The sequence below is a fragment of the Crocodylus porosus genome, unplaced genomic scaffold (assembly GCF_001723895.1).
Source record: "Crocodylus porosus isolate Cpor-Errol unplaced genomic scaffold, CroPor_comp1, whole genome shotgun sequence".
Taxonomy (NCBI): domain Eukaryota; kingdom Metazoa; phylum Chordata; order Crocodylia; family Crocodylidae; genus Crocodylus; species Crocodylus porosus.
The window spans coordinates 59,194,152-59,210,844 of record NW_017728951.1 but is presented as its reverse complement, the minus strand read 5'-3'; the positions used below and the strand labels follow the sequence as shown (position 1 = coordinate 59,210,844).

At 36.3% G+C, this 16,693-nt stretch overlaps 1 protein-coding gene across 7 annotated transcripts in view; it reads left to right on the top strand.

Moving 5' to 3' along the window:
- The window catches only part of CCSER2 (coiled-coil serine rich protein 2), a 144,573-nt gene extending 128,701 nt beyond the window's left edge, over positions 1 to 15,872 (top strand). For 4 of the 7 annotated variants that reach the window (XM_019555804.1, XM_019555803.1, XM_019555805.1 and 1 more), the window contains one exon: positions 12,110 to 15,872. In XM_019555804.1, coding sequence (XP_019411349.1) covers positions 12,110 to 12,937 — 828 coding nt within the window. In that variant the 3' untranslated portion in view covers positions 12,938 to 15,872. Of the gene's footprint in view, positions 1 to 2,142; positions 2,225 to 6,507; positions 6,548 to 12,109 lie in introns of all 7 variants that reach the window. The other 3 variants (XM_019555808.1, XM_019555807.1, XM_019555806.1) reach the window with 2 other exon arrangements.
- The last annotated feature ends 821 nt before the right edge of the window (positions 15,873 to 16,693 follow it).

Genomic DNA, 16,693 nt, shown 5'->3' with positions numbered 1-16,693 from the left:
TTAGCTTACTTATACTTATCTATAGGGAATAGAGAAGGAGAAAAAAATCAGAAACAGTTGGGGAAGGGGAAGGAATGTACTTTAAAGTTTAAAAAAAAAAAAAAATCCCCCCAAAACTGGGGGTTTTGCTACATATTCCCCCCAATCAACCTTACACAAGGGTGATGTCACTATACTGTTTGAACACCCTTGTCCGGCTATATAGAAAGGAGGTGTGCCATCTTCAGCTGGTTTGAAATTAAAACAAAACTTAGGCAGTTAACAGATATTGAAAGAGGAAAACCTTGGGGGGGTGGAAGAGAAAGAAAATAACATAATGAGGTTGATTTGAACAGTTACAATGGTATAGTTGTCTCTGTCCTTATTAAAATATGACTTTGAATGCAGTTTTTACATACATCTTATTATACTGATATTCTAAATAGCATTTATATCCTTAAGAGAAGTACAAACAAAACCAAACATTTTGACATCTTATCAGATAGTTTAGAGAAGGGGGGAGAGAACAAACAAACAACCCCCCCCCCAAAAAAAATACACATAACCTTTAATAAATATCATGTTGCTAACCAAGTGGAATCTAAAACTTTGCTGCCCTTGTTTCAAATATAAAAACAACTTTCCAGTTGTTTTTTATATTGACAGTAGTTTTCTGGTGTGGGATCCACAGACAGATTCAGTTTTTAGAGGAAAACTCCTTGCAGTGGCTGATTATTCATATTTATGAATGTATACAATGCTGACATGTGCAGTGGCAGTGCACACATCATTTTGCATTGTTGGAGTGCTTTTCTTTTATACTGAAAGAGTGGAGCAGTTACCTATAGGAGGGTGGCCATCCTAAGTTGAGGATTTTTATGGTCTTTTCCTGCCTCAACATAGGGGTGGCACTGATCAGCCTGAGTGTGTTTTTCAACGGCTCAGAGCCGTTCCTTCCTGCTAGCCAAGAAGGGTGGCCGACAGCATAAAAAAGACTGTTCACTCTATTCCTTGAGGGTCAGGTGGTTTATTTAACAAGGAGGCTCCCAAAATTAATTGCTCAATGGAGCCCTCCTGAAAAACTCATCTTTTAAAGTGACAACCTGGCCCAACTGCAACAAGGACATTGGCATCCCTCAGAGGGACACTTTCTCCCTCAGAATTTTTGCTTAGAAAGCCTTTTCCATGTTCTTACATCTCACCCCCATTACCAATAAGGATATACTTTTACACTTCTAGGAGTCCCTGCCTTGCAGCGCAGGCACAAAGCAAACGCACAACACTGTTTTGCACGAACACTCAACAATCCCTGCAGTCTCTTGGCTTGTGTTACAAACATTCACAGTCTCTAGCACAGAACTTAGTCTTCTCTGCTACTGACTTCTTATTGGACCAGCGTTATACGGTGTTGTACATAACCCACACAGACCACAGCGTGATCAGGACACGACTTTTTCTTAAAGCAACTGCATCTTTTCCCTGCTCTAGAGCAGTCATTCCTAAAATTGCATCCTTACTCTTTCTTCCTGCCTGCTGTGGCATTCAAACTCTGTTACTCTCTTCTTCTCTCTTCTCTTTCTAAACACTTTCCACATATCTCTCTATCACAGCTGCCTCTGCCTGTTTTCCCACTTCCCTCTATCTTTTTCCTTTCCCTCTCTCTATCACAGCTCCTTGCTTTCTGAATCTCTCTATGTAAGGAAACAAACCTTGAATGAACGAACCATGCATCTTTCTTAGTGAAATGTTCTTTAACTCCCTCACATAGGGCTGTAACAATACAGGCACCAACTGTGGGGGGCAGTCCTGTCTTCATGATATGATATTAACTCCTACAGTCTTATTTCTCTTCAGTATTCTTCATAAAGACTAACTTTGACAAAAATGTGTCCTTTTCCATCTTTTTTAAAGTAGAGAGGCATTTTCCTACTATGCTGTTTGTGATGCCCTTTCCTTTATCTAATCTAGTTAATCATAAATCAGTTGGACTGGCTAATAGTTTAGCAAGTTTTAGTATTTAGGTTAACACACAGGAATCATAGTAAAATGTGGTAATACTGTATTTTACCAGGAAAAGGAAGTGTGGCTTTTTCGTGTCTTATTTTTCCCTGTTCTCTTTTTTTTATTATATTCCTCCCCCCCACCCCCCCTCTCTCTGCACAGGGTGGGTATTCTGCTCCCTCCTCTCCCTGGCAGGGCTCATTCCAGGGCATCTCACGGACTGTTCCACCGCACCGCAGACAGAGTGAGTCTGTACTTCTCACTCATCCCTCACCATGTTCCAGTAGAGGCTTCCCTTTTGCACGCACTGTTCATCATGTAATATCTTCCTTTGTCAGGCACAAACTTACAGGCATATACTATACTCTCTGGCCTAACCTAAATGCTTTTTTCAGTCCCTATACAACTTTAGCTTTTTTACAGTATATTACTAGCTGATTTACTGCAACGGTTCTTGAAGTCGACCTGAATAAGCCCCGTGTCCACTCTTGTCAATAACTTGCATCTTGCTTGCTGCATTTCTTTTCCTTTCTGTGGCTGTAATGTGCTGTCCTGTTCACGTGTGTGTTTTGTTGGCTCACAAGGTCTGCATGTGTGTATGTGTGCACGTGTATATAGAGACATGTTTACATAAGATATTGTGGGGATGCATTTATAATTTATTCCTTGTTAAATATTTTAATGAGAAAAATAGTATAATTCTCACTGCCATCCAGGAAAATTTTAAATATTTTTTTTCAGAATTGCTTTGCTGAAACTAATTTCCCTCCCTCAAATGTTGGTTGTAAAGAAAAAACATCTAACACCTTGAAGAATTGGCTGCTCTAAAACATGCGTGATATATTAACATTGCTTTTGTGCTAGCTACTGCTTGAGTTGAAATAAGATGCAATTATTCTCTTGCCTTGGACCCGCAGTGCAAAAGGCAAAATTGCTTATTTAAATTGTGTTTACATACAAAATAGCAAATGGTAAGTCTTAATTTGTATTTTGTTGTCTTAATGTACATCGCTGTATGACCAAAGAAATAATATTAATTACACCAATACTTTATTCATACTAATTTATAAATAATGGTGAGCTTGCTGATGCCCAACTGGACCCAAGAGCATCTGGATCAGAAGTGCAAAAAAAAAAGTTACAATTATTAAAGTAATGTAGATTCTCAGGAGACTGGGAATTTTAAAGGTTTATCCTGGCAAATTAAGATTATATTAAATATACTTTGTAATTGTTCTAAAAATGATTTCAGTTTTAAGAAAATGTCATGTTGACAGCATTTTTTACACTTCAGCTACTATCTTGACATTTTTCTGAAACACTGGTCTGAAAAATTCAAAGTGGATAAATACTAAAATTTTTATAATGGATGTTTCCTATATGTTAATTGGACTTGTTTTCACATTTCTACTTTTTTTTTGTATAATGAATTTAGTTTTCACAGAAGATATGAATTTGTTAAAGGTAATAGACTAAGTGTTCAATCCACAGGTATAGCACTAGCAGTAGCAGTGCACAAATGTTGCATTGCCATACCCAGTGTTGTCGGCTATTGTCTGGAAACATTCCCCTTTGAGGCAATGGGATTTCTGTGAATTCAGTTTATGGTGGTTCTGAGCATATAATTAAAGAATGTCCAATTGTGTCAGTAGTGTCTTGATGTGTCAGGCATCTGTGCACTAGGAATTGGTCCAAGATACTTTGAGCTATTCTCCAGTGGCTGCAGAAGTGCTCTTAAAAATTACCAACCCCCTGAGCTATTCAGCATCATCATCTCATCTTTAAGCTTTTGTATAGTTTCTTGAAGTCAATAAATCTATATGAAGCTGCCCTGAAAAAGCACAAATTCTCTTTGTGTTTTGTCAGTATGCTCTGCCATTAAAACGGATAAGAAAGTGGACTAGTGTAATCAGGCAAACTTTAATAGTTGCATTTTTTAGAAAGACAGATCTTTTCTCTATAATTATTTGTTTGAGTTTTTGTAACCTTTTCCTGTAAATCTCATTGTTAAATTTGATCATGAAAATGCATACTGAAGATACTAAAGTAGAGATTTTTTTGTGCATTTTTTAACATACATGCTTACCTACAGGATCACATCATTTCTTAAAGTGTTCCCTCAAAAGGAGATTATTCATAGCAATAGCATGTGTAACCCCTCTGTTTTAGTGTTTTCAGATCTGCTTATTCCTGTAAATATCACCTTGAGGGTGTTATTCTGGAAGGGATATTACAGGGCAAGTCTGGGATTTGGGTCACCAATAGGAATAAAACACCACTTTCCTTTAGCAACTTTCTCCTGAAGGTTGACATGGAAGTATCATCTCTAGTCTGGCATTACTTGCAGAACTTTAACTGTATGCACTGTCATGACGATAAGTCTTTTTACCGATGCATGCATTTTAATAGACTGTCACGTAAAGACATTATTTATACTGCATTTGTGGCTACTTTACAGAACAAATAAGTAATTTGTTTATGACATTTTTAGTAACAAGATTGAATGCCTTATTTCTTTAGCTCCAAAGCTGTAGTATGGTACTTAAATCTTAAATATTCTCCTGTGATTCATCCACTTCTACATACAACTCATATACTTCTGATTCACACACTTAATGCAGTAGCTCTAGAAATGTAGTTTTGAGGGTAAAAAAAACTTGTTAATTATTATTCATTTTGAAACACAAAATGTGTTGTAGTAATTTCCCTTTGGGGCCTAGGTTAGGCACATGTTGAAAAACAAATGTCTGTGCCCCACAGACCAAAAAAAAAAGAAGGTTTGGGGGGGGGCGGGGGATTTTTCACATGAGTGAACTGATTCTGTAGTCTAATTCTCAAGAATTTTTTGCCTGTGGGGCACATCATTTTGTACTTTCTCCACATATGTATGTTAGAAGTGAAAGAAGCATAGCAGTTCTGAAAGATAATTTCTTGATTTACTGCCATCAACAAAAATAAGCTACTGTGTGTCTTTTGATTACAAATCCTTGTAATAGTGTTAACATGCTATTTTACATCTTTATATTTTTAAAACAAATGTATTCATAAGTTTTTATTAAATGTTTTACAAGAAATATTTCTCATGGGCCAGTTAGTGTTCTTTGCAGTTTTGAGCTGCACAAGAAGATACTATAAGCAAAATAAAACAGCTACATGAATTGTCACAGATCATGAATGCTACCCAGCTGGTGTTATGAGAGAGATTTTTAAGTATTGGAAATACTCAGTTACCACTTCAATGCAATTTATTTGGTTTTGGTTTTCACATCTTTATTGCTGCAATTTGATATTATTTCTCATTTTGTTTTTGTTTTTGAGAGAGTATTTTAGCTTATTTATTTATTTTTAACAGAACTATCCTAAGTTGGGGAGCAAAAGATTACATTTAGGAAAAGGACAAGGATTATTTAGTTTCAAAGCATTTGAAACTTAACTCTCAATTTTATATAAGCACATGCTTATCTGCATACACATATGTCTCTACAAATATATACATGGAGAGTATATTTATTGTCATATACACCAAGTACGAGTATAAAGTTTTATTGTAGTTGGTCAAGTGATATTTAAAAGGCAATAATAATGGATTTTATTAAAACTATCCCAAATAAATGCCAATAAAAACTTTTTGCTACATGTTATTTTATATAGGGCACATTAAACAAAAATATGAAATATGTTCGGGTTTAAAGAAATAAAGTATTTTATTTTCATTGTTTGTAAAATCAGTCTTGCCTAGTGCCTTAAATGTTTCTGTACTGTGTTAAGTAGGAGAGTGCCAATACAGGTATATCTGAAACTTTCCAGATAAAAAAATATGATTTTAAGGTCTGCTGTTTTAATTTCTACCCCTTCCCCCACCCTAGGAGAGAAGTAAATGTCACATTGGAAAGTTGGCACTAACCACCTTCCAGTGGTTGTCTAGCTATTTGTCAAGCTAACTTAAATTCAAAAGCTTTTTCCCTTCTAGGAGAATATATTGATCATCATGATGCAAGGAAAAAGGGTCTTCTGCAATAAATTTTAAAGGTTTTTTGTTAACAGGGAAGTCACCAGGAAGATGAATCAATAAGCACTGCAGTTGACAAGGTCACAAATACCTTATGAGTTACAGTTTCACAAGATAATGCATAATATACAGTGGGAGACAGAATGGGCGGAGTGAAAAAACACATTACGTTCACTATAATACATTGTAGTTAAAGAATTATCGATAACCTTTAATACATAAAACATTAAAGGTTGAAGCATTTAGGTTCTAGGAATGAGGGCATTTTGGCACATCTTAGTACATGCATTACATGTACTATAGTGAATGTATTACATGTACCATAGCCTCTTTAAACTGCATGAAAATCTTTGCTCCTGGAAGTTGGATTTCTAATGAGTGAACACATGTTATTTAACATGTAAATGAAAAATAATACAGTTCAGTCATACAGTTTTCTCATTGTTGCGTCTTGGTCCTCTGACATCATTGTCCTTGTCTTTTTCTTGTCTCTGCTTTCCCATTATGCCATTGGCAAGGAGTTGAGAAGTTAGTCCATTACTTCTGTGATAAAGCGTGGTACAGTACAACTTCAGATTTCTTCCCATCTCCTCTTTACATGTTTCAACCATTTTCTCTTTTGCATGATGCATGCCTATCAAAGCCATGCATGCAGTTCTCAAGTTACATATTGCACTGTTTCCTACACACTTCAAAATATTAATAAGAGAAGTAAATACTACCCTATGTATTCCACAAAGGCATTCTATGTAGAACTGAGATCAAAGATATAGTTATCTTTTAAAGATGACAATATCTAAGAGTGAACCTTAAAATAATGATATTTCTATTTCTGTCAGTTTCATGATAATGAATTTAATATTAATAACTGACACTAAACATATGCTTACCATTTAAAGTGTTAATCAGAGTGACTCGGGGAATACATGTTTGTCTGTTAGGGGTGGTCTTTTTCACTGATAAATTGCTTTCCGACTGTAACATCACCCAGAGATGTTCCTTCTAAGGGAGCTGAAAACAGTTCTGCTTCATATATAACTATGAATGTAGCAGAGATTACTTTTCTAATTTAGTAAGCGGTGCACCTAACGAGTAGATATAGAAGTCTATTCCTTCCATTATTTTAGTGGAATATGTGTACAAAGCCTATTACATACTGTACTTTAATTTTTGAGTGCCTTTTCTGAGCTGTATGCTGGTACAAACAGACCATAACTCAGCAACCGTGTGCATAGGAATGCATTTTAAATAGTCCTGTGCACTTGAATCTTGTTCACATCAATCATACATAGAAACCCTGTTAACACGGATACTGTATACTGGTTTATGACCCATCAGTATGTGAATCAGTCCCAAAAGGATGTCTAATCATACAGAGCACTTCAAGGTTTCTGAGCCAGTTCCATGAAGTATCTGGCTTTAATTGCTGGTGGAAAGGATGCTATTTTTTCCTTTCTTATTTGTTAAGAAACTTTTATGATTAGGCAGTTAACTATCAGATATCTATTACACTTAACCACGTCTTTGTATAAGTACAAAGAAACCAGATAAAGGACAAAGGAGAAGAGTATGAGAGTAGTAAATGTACATTTCAATTGCAAATATTTCCTGAACGTTACTTAACTGCTTTCAAAAGTAGCCTTGCCTTTTCATGAATTGTTCTCCTTTTTCCTACTTTCAAAACCACTGACGATGGTAACCAGCTCTCCAGCAATTTGACTAGAAGTCATTTGTGATAATCCTGGTAATGTTGATATAAGTGGTATTATTAGCTTGAAGCTCAAAAGTAGAAATTGGTACTTTATTCAGAACTTCTCAGTGAACTGAATATTACACTGGAAATTCTAAACTGTACATGGTAAAATTAGTACCATAAAAATCTATATGTAGTGGTGTTTTTACGCTCGCATCATGCTAATAAGTTTTTTAGCCCCTTTCGGTTATGCATGATGTCTAGGACGCTAGCAAAATTCATATACCATATCTATCTTTTACATACTTTATGTAATGCCAAATGTAGGAGATTTGTCGCGAGTCATATAATTCTGCATATTGGCACCAATTTGTAAAATGCCATTCTAAATACAGCATTATCAAAAGCTAGTTTCTAAGCTGGTTTTCAGATGTCCATTCACATACTTTAACTGTAGAAAACTGAGGTTGTCTTGTCTAATTAGTTACAGCTTATGGTTAGCATATGCTTGATTATAATCATTGTGAGGTAGTTTGGCACATAGTTATGTAAGTAAATACACATTAGGTATGAACATTGACTTTGACTTTGTTCCCCCTTTTTATGAAACCACTATTTGCATCTATTAAACATTGGTGGAGTACAGTCTGCCATACAAAATACATACTCATTTTTCTTCTTTATGAAGTTAAATCTAAACTACTTGCTAAATCTTTCTACCCTAATTCCACATGCATTCGTTTTGAGTGGTTCTTAAACTGCTGTGTGTTTCTGTATCTCAGAATTTTCTCTCCTTTAAAGTACACAAAGCACTTCCCAAAATGGAGAACATTTTGGCCAACGCTGTTTCTTTTTGTGTAAAGTATTTTCAGGAAAAACAGATTTTAGTTTGAGGTCCTGTGGTCTCCCATCTCTGCTAAATTTAATATTAGAAAAATTGACAGAAAATCACTGGGATTTATTATTTAAACTGTAATTTGCATATTAAAACTGTTACTACTATATTATTAGTGGAATAATAGCCCAGGTGAGGGAGATTTCTTACCTGTCATCAATGCTGACCTTGTGAAGAAACACCTTGAGAGGCTGGATACCTTCAAGTCAGCCAGCCCTGTCAATTTACATCCCAGGGTACTCAAGGAGCTGGATAGCATCATAGCTCAGCCCCTGGCACAGAACTCCTGGCGCTCTGGTGATGTGCCTGAAGATTGGAAGAAGGCCAATGTGGTGCCTGTCTTCAAGAAAGGGAGCAAAGTGGATCTGGCAAACTACAGGCCCATCAGCCTGACCTCAATCCTGGGGAAGGTCTTAGAAAAGATTATCAAAGATGCCATTCTTAACAGACTGGCCAATGGCAACATCCTGAGGGATAGCCAGCACAGGTTTGTTGTGGGTAGGTCTTGCTTGACCAATCTTATATCCTTTTATGACCAGGTGACCTATCCCCTGGACAAGGGAGAAGACATTGATTTCATATATCTTGACTTCAAAAAAGCCTTTGATTTGGTATCCCACGATCACCTCTTATCAAAACTGGCTAACTGCGGCCTCAGCCTCACCATGATCCTCTGGCTGGGGACTTGGCTCCATGGTAGGACCCAGAAGCTGGTGGTTGATGGTAGTCGATCGTCATGGTGCCCTCTGACTGGTGGGGTCCCTCAAGGCTCTGTCCTTGGGCCTATACTATTTAATATCTTCATTAATGATGTGGATGTTGGTATCAAAAGCAGACTGATCAAGTTCGCTGACAACACCAAACTTTGGGGTAAAGCGTCCACACCTGAGGAAAGGAGGGCGATCCAGGCTGACCTTGACAGGCTCAGGAAACGGGCGGACGAGAACCTGATGCTGTTTAACACCGAAAAATGCAAGGTTCTCCACCTTGGGAAGAAAAACCTGCAGTATGCTTATAGGCTTGGCAGTGCTACGCTGGCTAACACAACAAATGAAAGGGACTTGGGGGTCATGATTGACCACAAGATGAACATGAGCCTTCAGTGTGATGCTGCAGCTAGTAAAGCAAGCACAGTGCTGGCTTGCATCCATAGATGCTTCTCAAGCAAATCCCAGGATGTCATTCTCCCATTCTCCTCGGCCTTGGTGAGGCCGCAGCTGGAGTACTCTATCCAGCTTTGGGCTCCACAATTCAAAAAGTATGTGGAGAAGCTTGAGGGGGTTCAAAGGAGAGTCATGTGCATGATCAAAGGTCAGGAAAACAGACCTTATGAAGAGAGGCTGAGAGCCATGGGACTCTTCAGCCTGGAAAAGCGCAGGCTCAGGGGTGATCTGGTGGCTACCTATAAGTTTATCACGGGTGCTCACCAGGATCTGGGAGAACGTCTGTTCACCAGAGCATACAAAGGGATGACGAGGTCAAAGGTCACAAACTCATCCATGAGTGTTTCAGACTAGAAGAACTTCTTTACTGTCCGAATCCCCAAGGTTTGGAATAGACTGCCACCAAGGTTAGTTCAAGCACCTACTTTGAACGCCTTCAAGAGACATTTGGATGTTTATCTTGCTGGAATTCTATGATCCCTGCTGACTTCCTGCCCCTGGGGCACGGGGTTGGACTCAATGATCTTCTGAAGTCCCTTCCAGCCCTAATATCTATAAATGATTGTACTTGCCTCTATTCCTAGAAGAATTGCTCAGTGAGAAAGGAAAGACCAGGACTACCACACTGATTTGGTTAGGTTACTGTATGGAACAGGAAAATAATTATTAAAAACTTACATTTTGGTACTGTTCATCTCTCATGCAGTCACATTTTTTATCTTTTTCTAAAATCAGCAGTATTCAGTGTATTTTAATGTCTTCACTTAACTCTTTGTCCCTTGTTGATGTCACTGGTCCAACCTGTCTACCCAAAAACAAAACAATTCATTCAGGAGACTTCATCCTTCCCCCTCCTTTTGAATTTACCTTAGAAGGAGAACTGTACTAAGAGCATTCAATTTTTTTCCCTGTAAAAAACAAACAAACAAAAAAAAGACCAACCCCGTAAAAGCTGATGAGTGCTGAGGTTCATGTTAGTAGAGCGAAGTGTCCTTTGCATATGTATTAGATCTAAACAAACATATCTTTCTGTCAAGGCAAGAAAAAGATGGATGAGGGTTTTTTTAAACAAAAAAAAATTGCTTCAGTGGTAATATTGATAAAAATGGTAAATAAATCCTTTAAAGTGAGGACTGAAGTGAGATGTTCATTCAGTAATCTAATGGCAAATGTGGCTTTGGGTTTACTGGAATAGTGTGTGACTACATATTATATACATGAAACAAAAATAATAATTCTTTGTAAAACTTTTATCCTACTATTTCTGTGTTTTAGCAGTCCTTAAAAAGGTACTTTGGCAGTAGTGGTCTCTTTCTGAAAATGAAAAATTGAAAATTATCCAAGTCTGAAATTCGGTGATGTTGAATTTTAATAGTTAAAGTGCAGTATGGTAGGTTTGGGATTTTGTTTTTTTTAAATACTGTGAATAGCAGAATCATGAGGAATTCTTTCAATATCCACATACAAATGTAAGGTTAAGAATGTGTTTGATTAGTACACACATTGATCTGTAAAGTCTCTTTTCAGGAAAGAGCGAAGGAAAAATAGAAATGACCCAGAGAAGATACTGACACATCTCATATTTGTAATGCTAGATTCTACCTTCAAATAAAATGTAAAGTCTCCCTTAAACCATGTTTATCTGTTGGTGATAAATGCAATACATAAAATGTAGCCTGAGGTATACTCTGTAATGTCATTTTGTTGAACAGTGTCTATTTATCAGTTTATCTGAATGCCCTTCAAGATAAAACAGCTACATATTATTAGGGCCAATTTATAACAAGTCCTCTGTCCTCAGCTGGGCAAGAAAATTAAATTTTAGAAATTCTTTCTAAATGCACTACAAATACTAAATAGTCCAGTAAATTCCATATTTATTTTTACAGATCTTTAAAATGAGTTAAAGGTGTTGTATAACTAAATAAATAAATAATAATTATGGAGAAGATGAGATGGATGCAGTCTAATAAAAATAATATTTTATTGGGTAAGGCACTTGCATTTGAACTCACTACTCCTGGACATGACTTTATTGTGTTTTCTGCACTGCATTGCAAATAAACACACGTTTATCTGTTTAGTTGACCAAATCTTTTTACATTTTGCGCTGTAAATCAATAAATATATTTCTCTCCTTGTCGGTCTTTTTATTTGGAGATGTATATTGACATTTCTTTTTGTATGTGTCCAATCCCACTTGGATGTATCTTATGAATCCACCTTTTCTGCCTAAATCAACTTTTTAATATGCAAACTGGATATGTAAACTTCATTTAGCATTCAGTCAGCATACCTTGTTTTCAAAATGTTTTTAACTATACATTTCCTTAATCTAATATTATTAATATAATTTCTGTCTTTAACAGCCTCAAGTACTACAGCCTTCCAACAGCCTTCCCAATACCGCAGACCTCGCCCAGGGAAAATTAATTAAAATGTCACATATCAAGGCCCCCAGTGAATACCATAAACATGGCCTGCATGAAAATGGTGATCATCAGAATAAAAATGCTGCTGATGCGTCTCATGCAAATAGCCTGAATGAACGGAAACTTCTGTTGAGTATACGGTTAGGTATAAAAGATCTGAATGAGAACGCATTTTTGACAGAAAATATGAAACTTAAAAAGAGTGCTAAAGAACGTGGAGAGATGGCTAGTAATGAAGAAAGTACACTACAGTCTCATGATTCGTCTTTTCAGACACCTGCCCACATGAATACAAGAAAGATGCAGACTAAGTTAGCTGTGAGAAGTAAACAGTCATCCGTGAACCATGCCTCTCGGCCAAAGACTGTAAGAATTGCAAAGCCCCCAAGCCGAAATGCTTTAGTGTTTCCTACAATGGCCAATCTTGAACCATCTCTAGCTTCCAAGGAGCCTGAAATACCATCACCAAGTAGTCCAATACACCTACAGCCAACATCCAGTCAGGCTAACCTAAAGGGTAAACAGAGCCAGAAAATGTCTAAACTTTGCCCAGCAACTGTTTTCTTGCTTAAATCTAAGGAAATAACTATCCCTAAATCTTCATTTATATCTCAGGAGCCTCAAAACACCTCTTCCAAGACTAGCATCCCAAGGCCACTAACACAAAAAAAGGAAAATATGCAAAATCAAAACATCAGTTTGCATTCTGGGGATAGCTTGGCCTCTAATCGACATTCCCGCCTCCCTAAACCAAAGATGCATTAATAACGTGCACATCTCATTGAAAAGAGTCATACATCAATTTGTTTCCCATACATTGACTGCCTTGGTTAAGGCTTCTTTACAAAGAGCCTCTAAACCCTGAATTAATTTTAAAATTAGCACCTTTCTATAACATTTGCCTAGTAGATTTTGACCTATTCTGAAGTTTAAACTATCAAATATGCAGATTCTTGTAAAAGATCAAAATTGTCCAACTATGTTCAAAGTTTGTTAGCAGTTGTTCTCAAGAGAACTGCCCATCAGTTCTCTTAATTTAGTAAATGATGAAGCTTGCAATGACCATTACACACTTTACTGAGATGCTATACTGTGTATTTGTGGAGGAGAGAATGCTTGCAGAAATCGTTTCTGGTCCTTTTTGGATTATCTGATAGAATTACTAGTAAATCTCTAGGTTCTTATTACCAATTAGGTTAAAGTAGTGGAATATTTTTACAGAGACTAAATCTATAAGGCTCTCTTTCTGGCCATAATTGTGACTCTATATTCCAGAGGCCTATGCAAAATCTTCATATTTCTCAGAATAATCACAAGTGATGTACATCATACATTTAATGTTTGGGTTTTTTCCTCTGTTATAATCAGAGAGTTACTATATTTGTTTTCTAGCTCATTTTCACTGTTCACAGATGGCAAGCAAGCAAATTGCACAGGGTGAAATGCATCTTACTATATAAAAATACCATCCATTCATGCATTGCAGTGAAACTTTGGTATGCTTGAAGTATGGTTTAGGTATTATTGAGACAATTTTTGAAACACAATGCTAAGGATACTTGTGCACAAACCTGCCTGTGCAAGTGTTTGTGAACTGGTAAGTGATAAACCTCTGGGAATAAGGGGTACATGATACCTGTGTTGAGGGTTCCACAATGTGTTTTAATTACAAACTTTTAACTTTATTGTACTACTTGTATTTATTGATTTCTGTTTAATATTGGAAAGACTCTCAAGTACCTGACTTCAAATGTTTGCAGAAAACTTTGCCATATGTGTAGGGATTTGAAACTATTTTACATAATAAAACTTGTTTCTGAAAACTATTTTTAAAAACCCACAATATTTGCTTTGAACAATCCTATGATGTCCTAATCAGAGCTGGTACTTTAAGGAGTTTTTCAGAGATGTGTATTCTTTTTTTTTTTTTTTGGGGGGGGGAGTAACTAATTTCTAAACAAGCTTCTGGTAACTGGGAAGGAGCTGAATGCAGAAACGAGATAAGGAAAGAACTTTCTGCTCTGTAAATAGATGTTCTTTTTTAAGGTAGTCTTGAAATATTTGACTCTGAAGAGGAGGCCATGGGATTGTGAAATTTGTAAATGTACACTATGGGTTTAGGATGTGCATATCCAGTAAAGTGTTCCAAAAATGTATCCATATGTCCCCAAAACCATAGCATCTTGCCCCTGAACCCCTCCCTCCCTTGACCTGAATCTGCCTCAAAATCAGCAGAATTATTATTTTCAAAAACATTAATGAAAAAAAGAAACAAACCGCAAGAACAGTATTTTGGACTTTGCAAAATGAGGATGTATTAAAGTGAGCTTTTCTAAGAAATAAACTGAGTATGTATGCATGCATGCATCCACAGAAATCTTCACTTCCAAGCTTTTATAGCTTCAGTCCAAGAATAGCTTCCCTGACGCATGCATGTCAAATGACTTGAGGCCAGATGCAAAAAAAAGGATCCAGATGCAAAAACACCCCTTGAAATCAATGAAAGTTCAGGTGTCTCAGTCCCTTTTAGGAGTTATCCTTTAAACTTTTCACTAGATAGTGCACATCCATGTAAGCTTAAATTGCTCAGTGTTCTTTCAGCAAATACTGATCAGATCTTTTCAATTCAGATCTGACTACATTTCTGAAACAAATTAGAACCATGATTTTAGTCCTCCTTTCAAGGAGAGAAAAACAAAGCACTTTGGATTGTTAATAAAGGTGTCTTATGAATCATTCAAAATAGGATGCAATGAAGAGACTACTGCTAGAAATACCATTAGAAAGAAGAGGTATGGAGGGTTTTTTGTTGGGTTTTTGTTTTTCCTCACTCCTTCCCCTTCTTGACTACATAGCTGCTCTCTAAAACTAGAGTAGGTCTTTACTTTTGTAGGGGAAAAAACTGACTTTCTGCACATCCATAAAACTAGCTGCTGACATCTGGGTATTCCTCCAGTTTGAAAAATGCTGATATTTCCATCGCACTCTTGGTTCACTTTCAGGTCTATATAGATTTTAAACTGAAAGCTGACTGTCCTTTAAAGGAAAGGTTATTTTATTTTTTAAATATGTATGTTTTTGTCTAAAAAGCGGCTATTTTTGCTTTAAAAATGTTGATGAGAGGTTATTCGAATGGAATCTTGTTTTCCATTCCCATTTCCTCTCAATTTTCAACAGGTCTGATCTAAGATGTTAGAGTTTAAATTTGCACCTTTACTGACTACAAAAGAACAAAGCAAAAAGCTCATCAAGGTTTTCATAAAATAAAAGCTGATTCTTAAAAATAAATTATATATTATATAATGTGCAGAACGATAAATAACAGAATCGCAGAAAACTTTGCCACATTATATATTACAAATAGAGAACCTCCCCACTTTTACCTGAAAAGGGAAGTAATTAAGAAATAGAGCTGCTGACTGTAGAGATCTTATGTGGGACGTGCTAGCTGAAATTAATTGTTTTTGTGTTCAGTTTGTAATGGTTCATCTATCTAAACACAATTACATATTTTGGCTTTTAGGGCTTTAGCAAGGAAGGTTTATTGTATGTATAGTAAGTCCAGAGTATGAGGTAAACTTAATCGGTTAATGAGCAACTAACTGGGAGAGAGATGACGTAAGATTGAAGTCAGATTTCAGTGAGAGACTGGGTGGAAAATGAGGTTGCTGTATAAAACACTTAAAGCAGGGATAGGCATGAAAAACAACTTTCTGGTAATTAGCCACCTTATGTGAAGTGGAGATGCCCTTTCAGTACTGGTGCAGATGATTCTAAACATAAATCTAAAGGATTAGACTTAAGACTGTTTAGGTTTTAAAAATTTGTTTATGGCTGATGTTTTTCATGCTTCTGGTGTCTCAGACATTCTTTTGTGCAATATTCAGAGAAGTATTAAGCTACTGTTCAGTATGTGTATAAAGAGACAATTAAGTATTTAACAAATGAACAAACACAAAAGAAAAAACAGAATTGCACTTTAAAGATGAGCTTTATTGCTTGAAGTTGTGCCTAAAATTATCTCCTGTTGTGTGTGGCTTTTGTTTGAAACTAATTTCTCTGCTAGTGCTGTTGTTTCCAAGATATCTTTACATCATCTCACAGAATTAATATATACTCTAGCATGTAAAATTATCCATATAATGTATTGAATTTTTGTTGTGAATTGATTTTTAGTTTAACCATGGAAGTTTAAGCACTTCAGATGCAACTCAGAAGATTCCCCGTACTTGGTCCAAAGCTGGCATTTGAGCTCCCTTTTGAAGCTAACTTTCATTGAAATCTTTTTTTTTTAGCCCTTAGAATAATGTTGCTAGAGTATATTGTGGAGGTATTAGTGAAAAAACATGTACAATACCTGAAGTTGCTGGAAACTATCATTTATGGTAGCCACCGGTGGGGAAAAAATCAATGACTTCCCATAATGTGGTGCTCATTAAAAATAATTAATAAGGTAAGAAAGTGGTTCCCAAACTAAATTATATTACAGTGTAGCTCAACTAGACAGTATCATAAATTAGT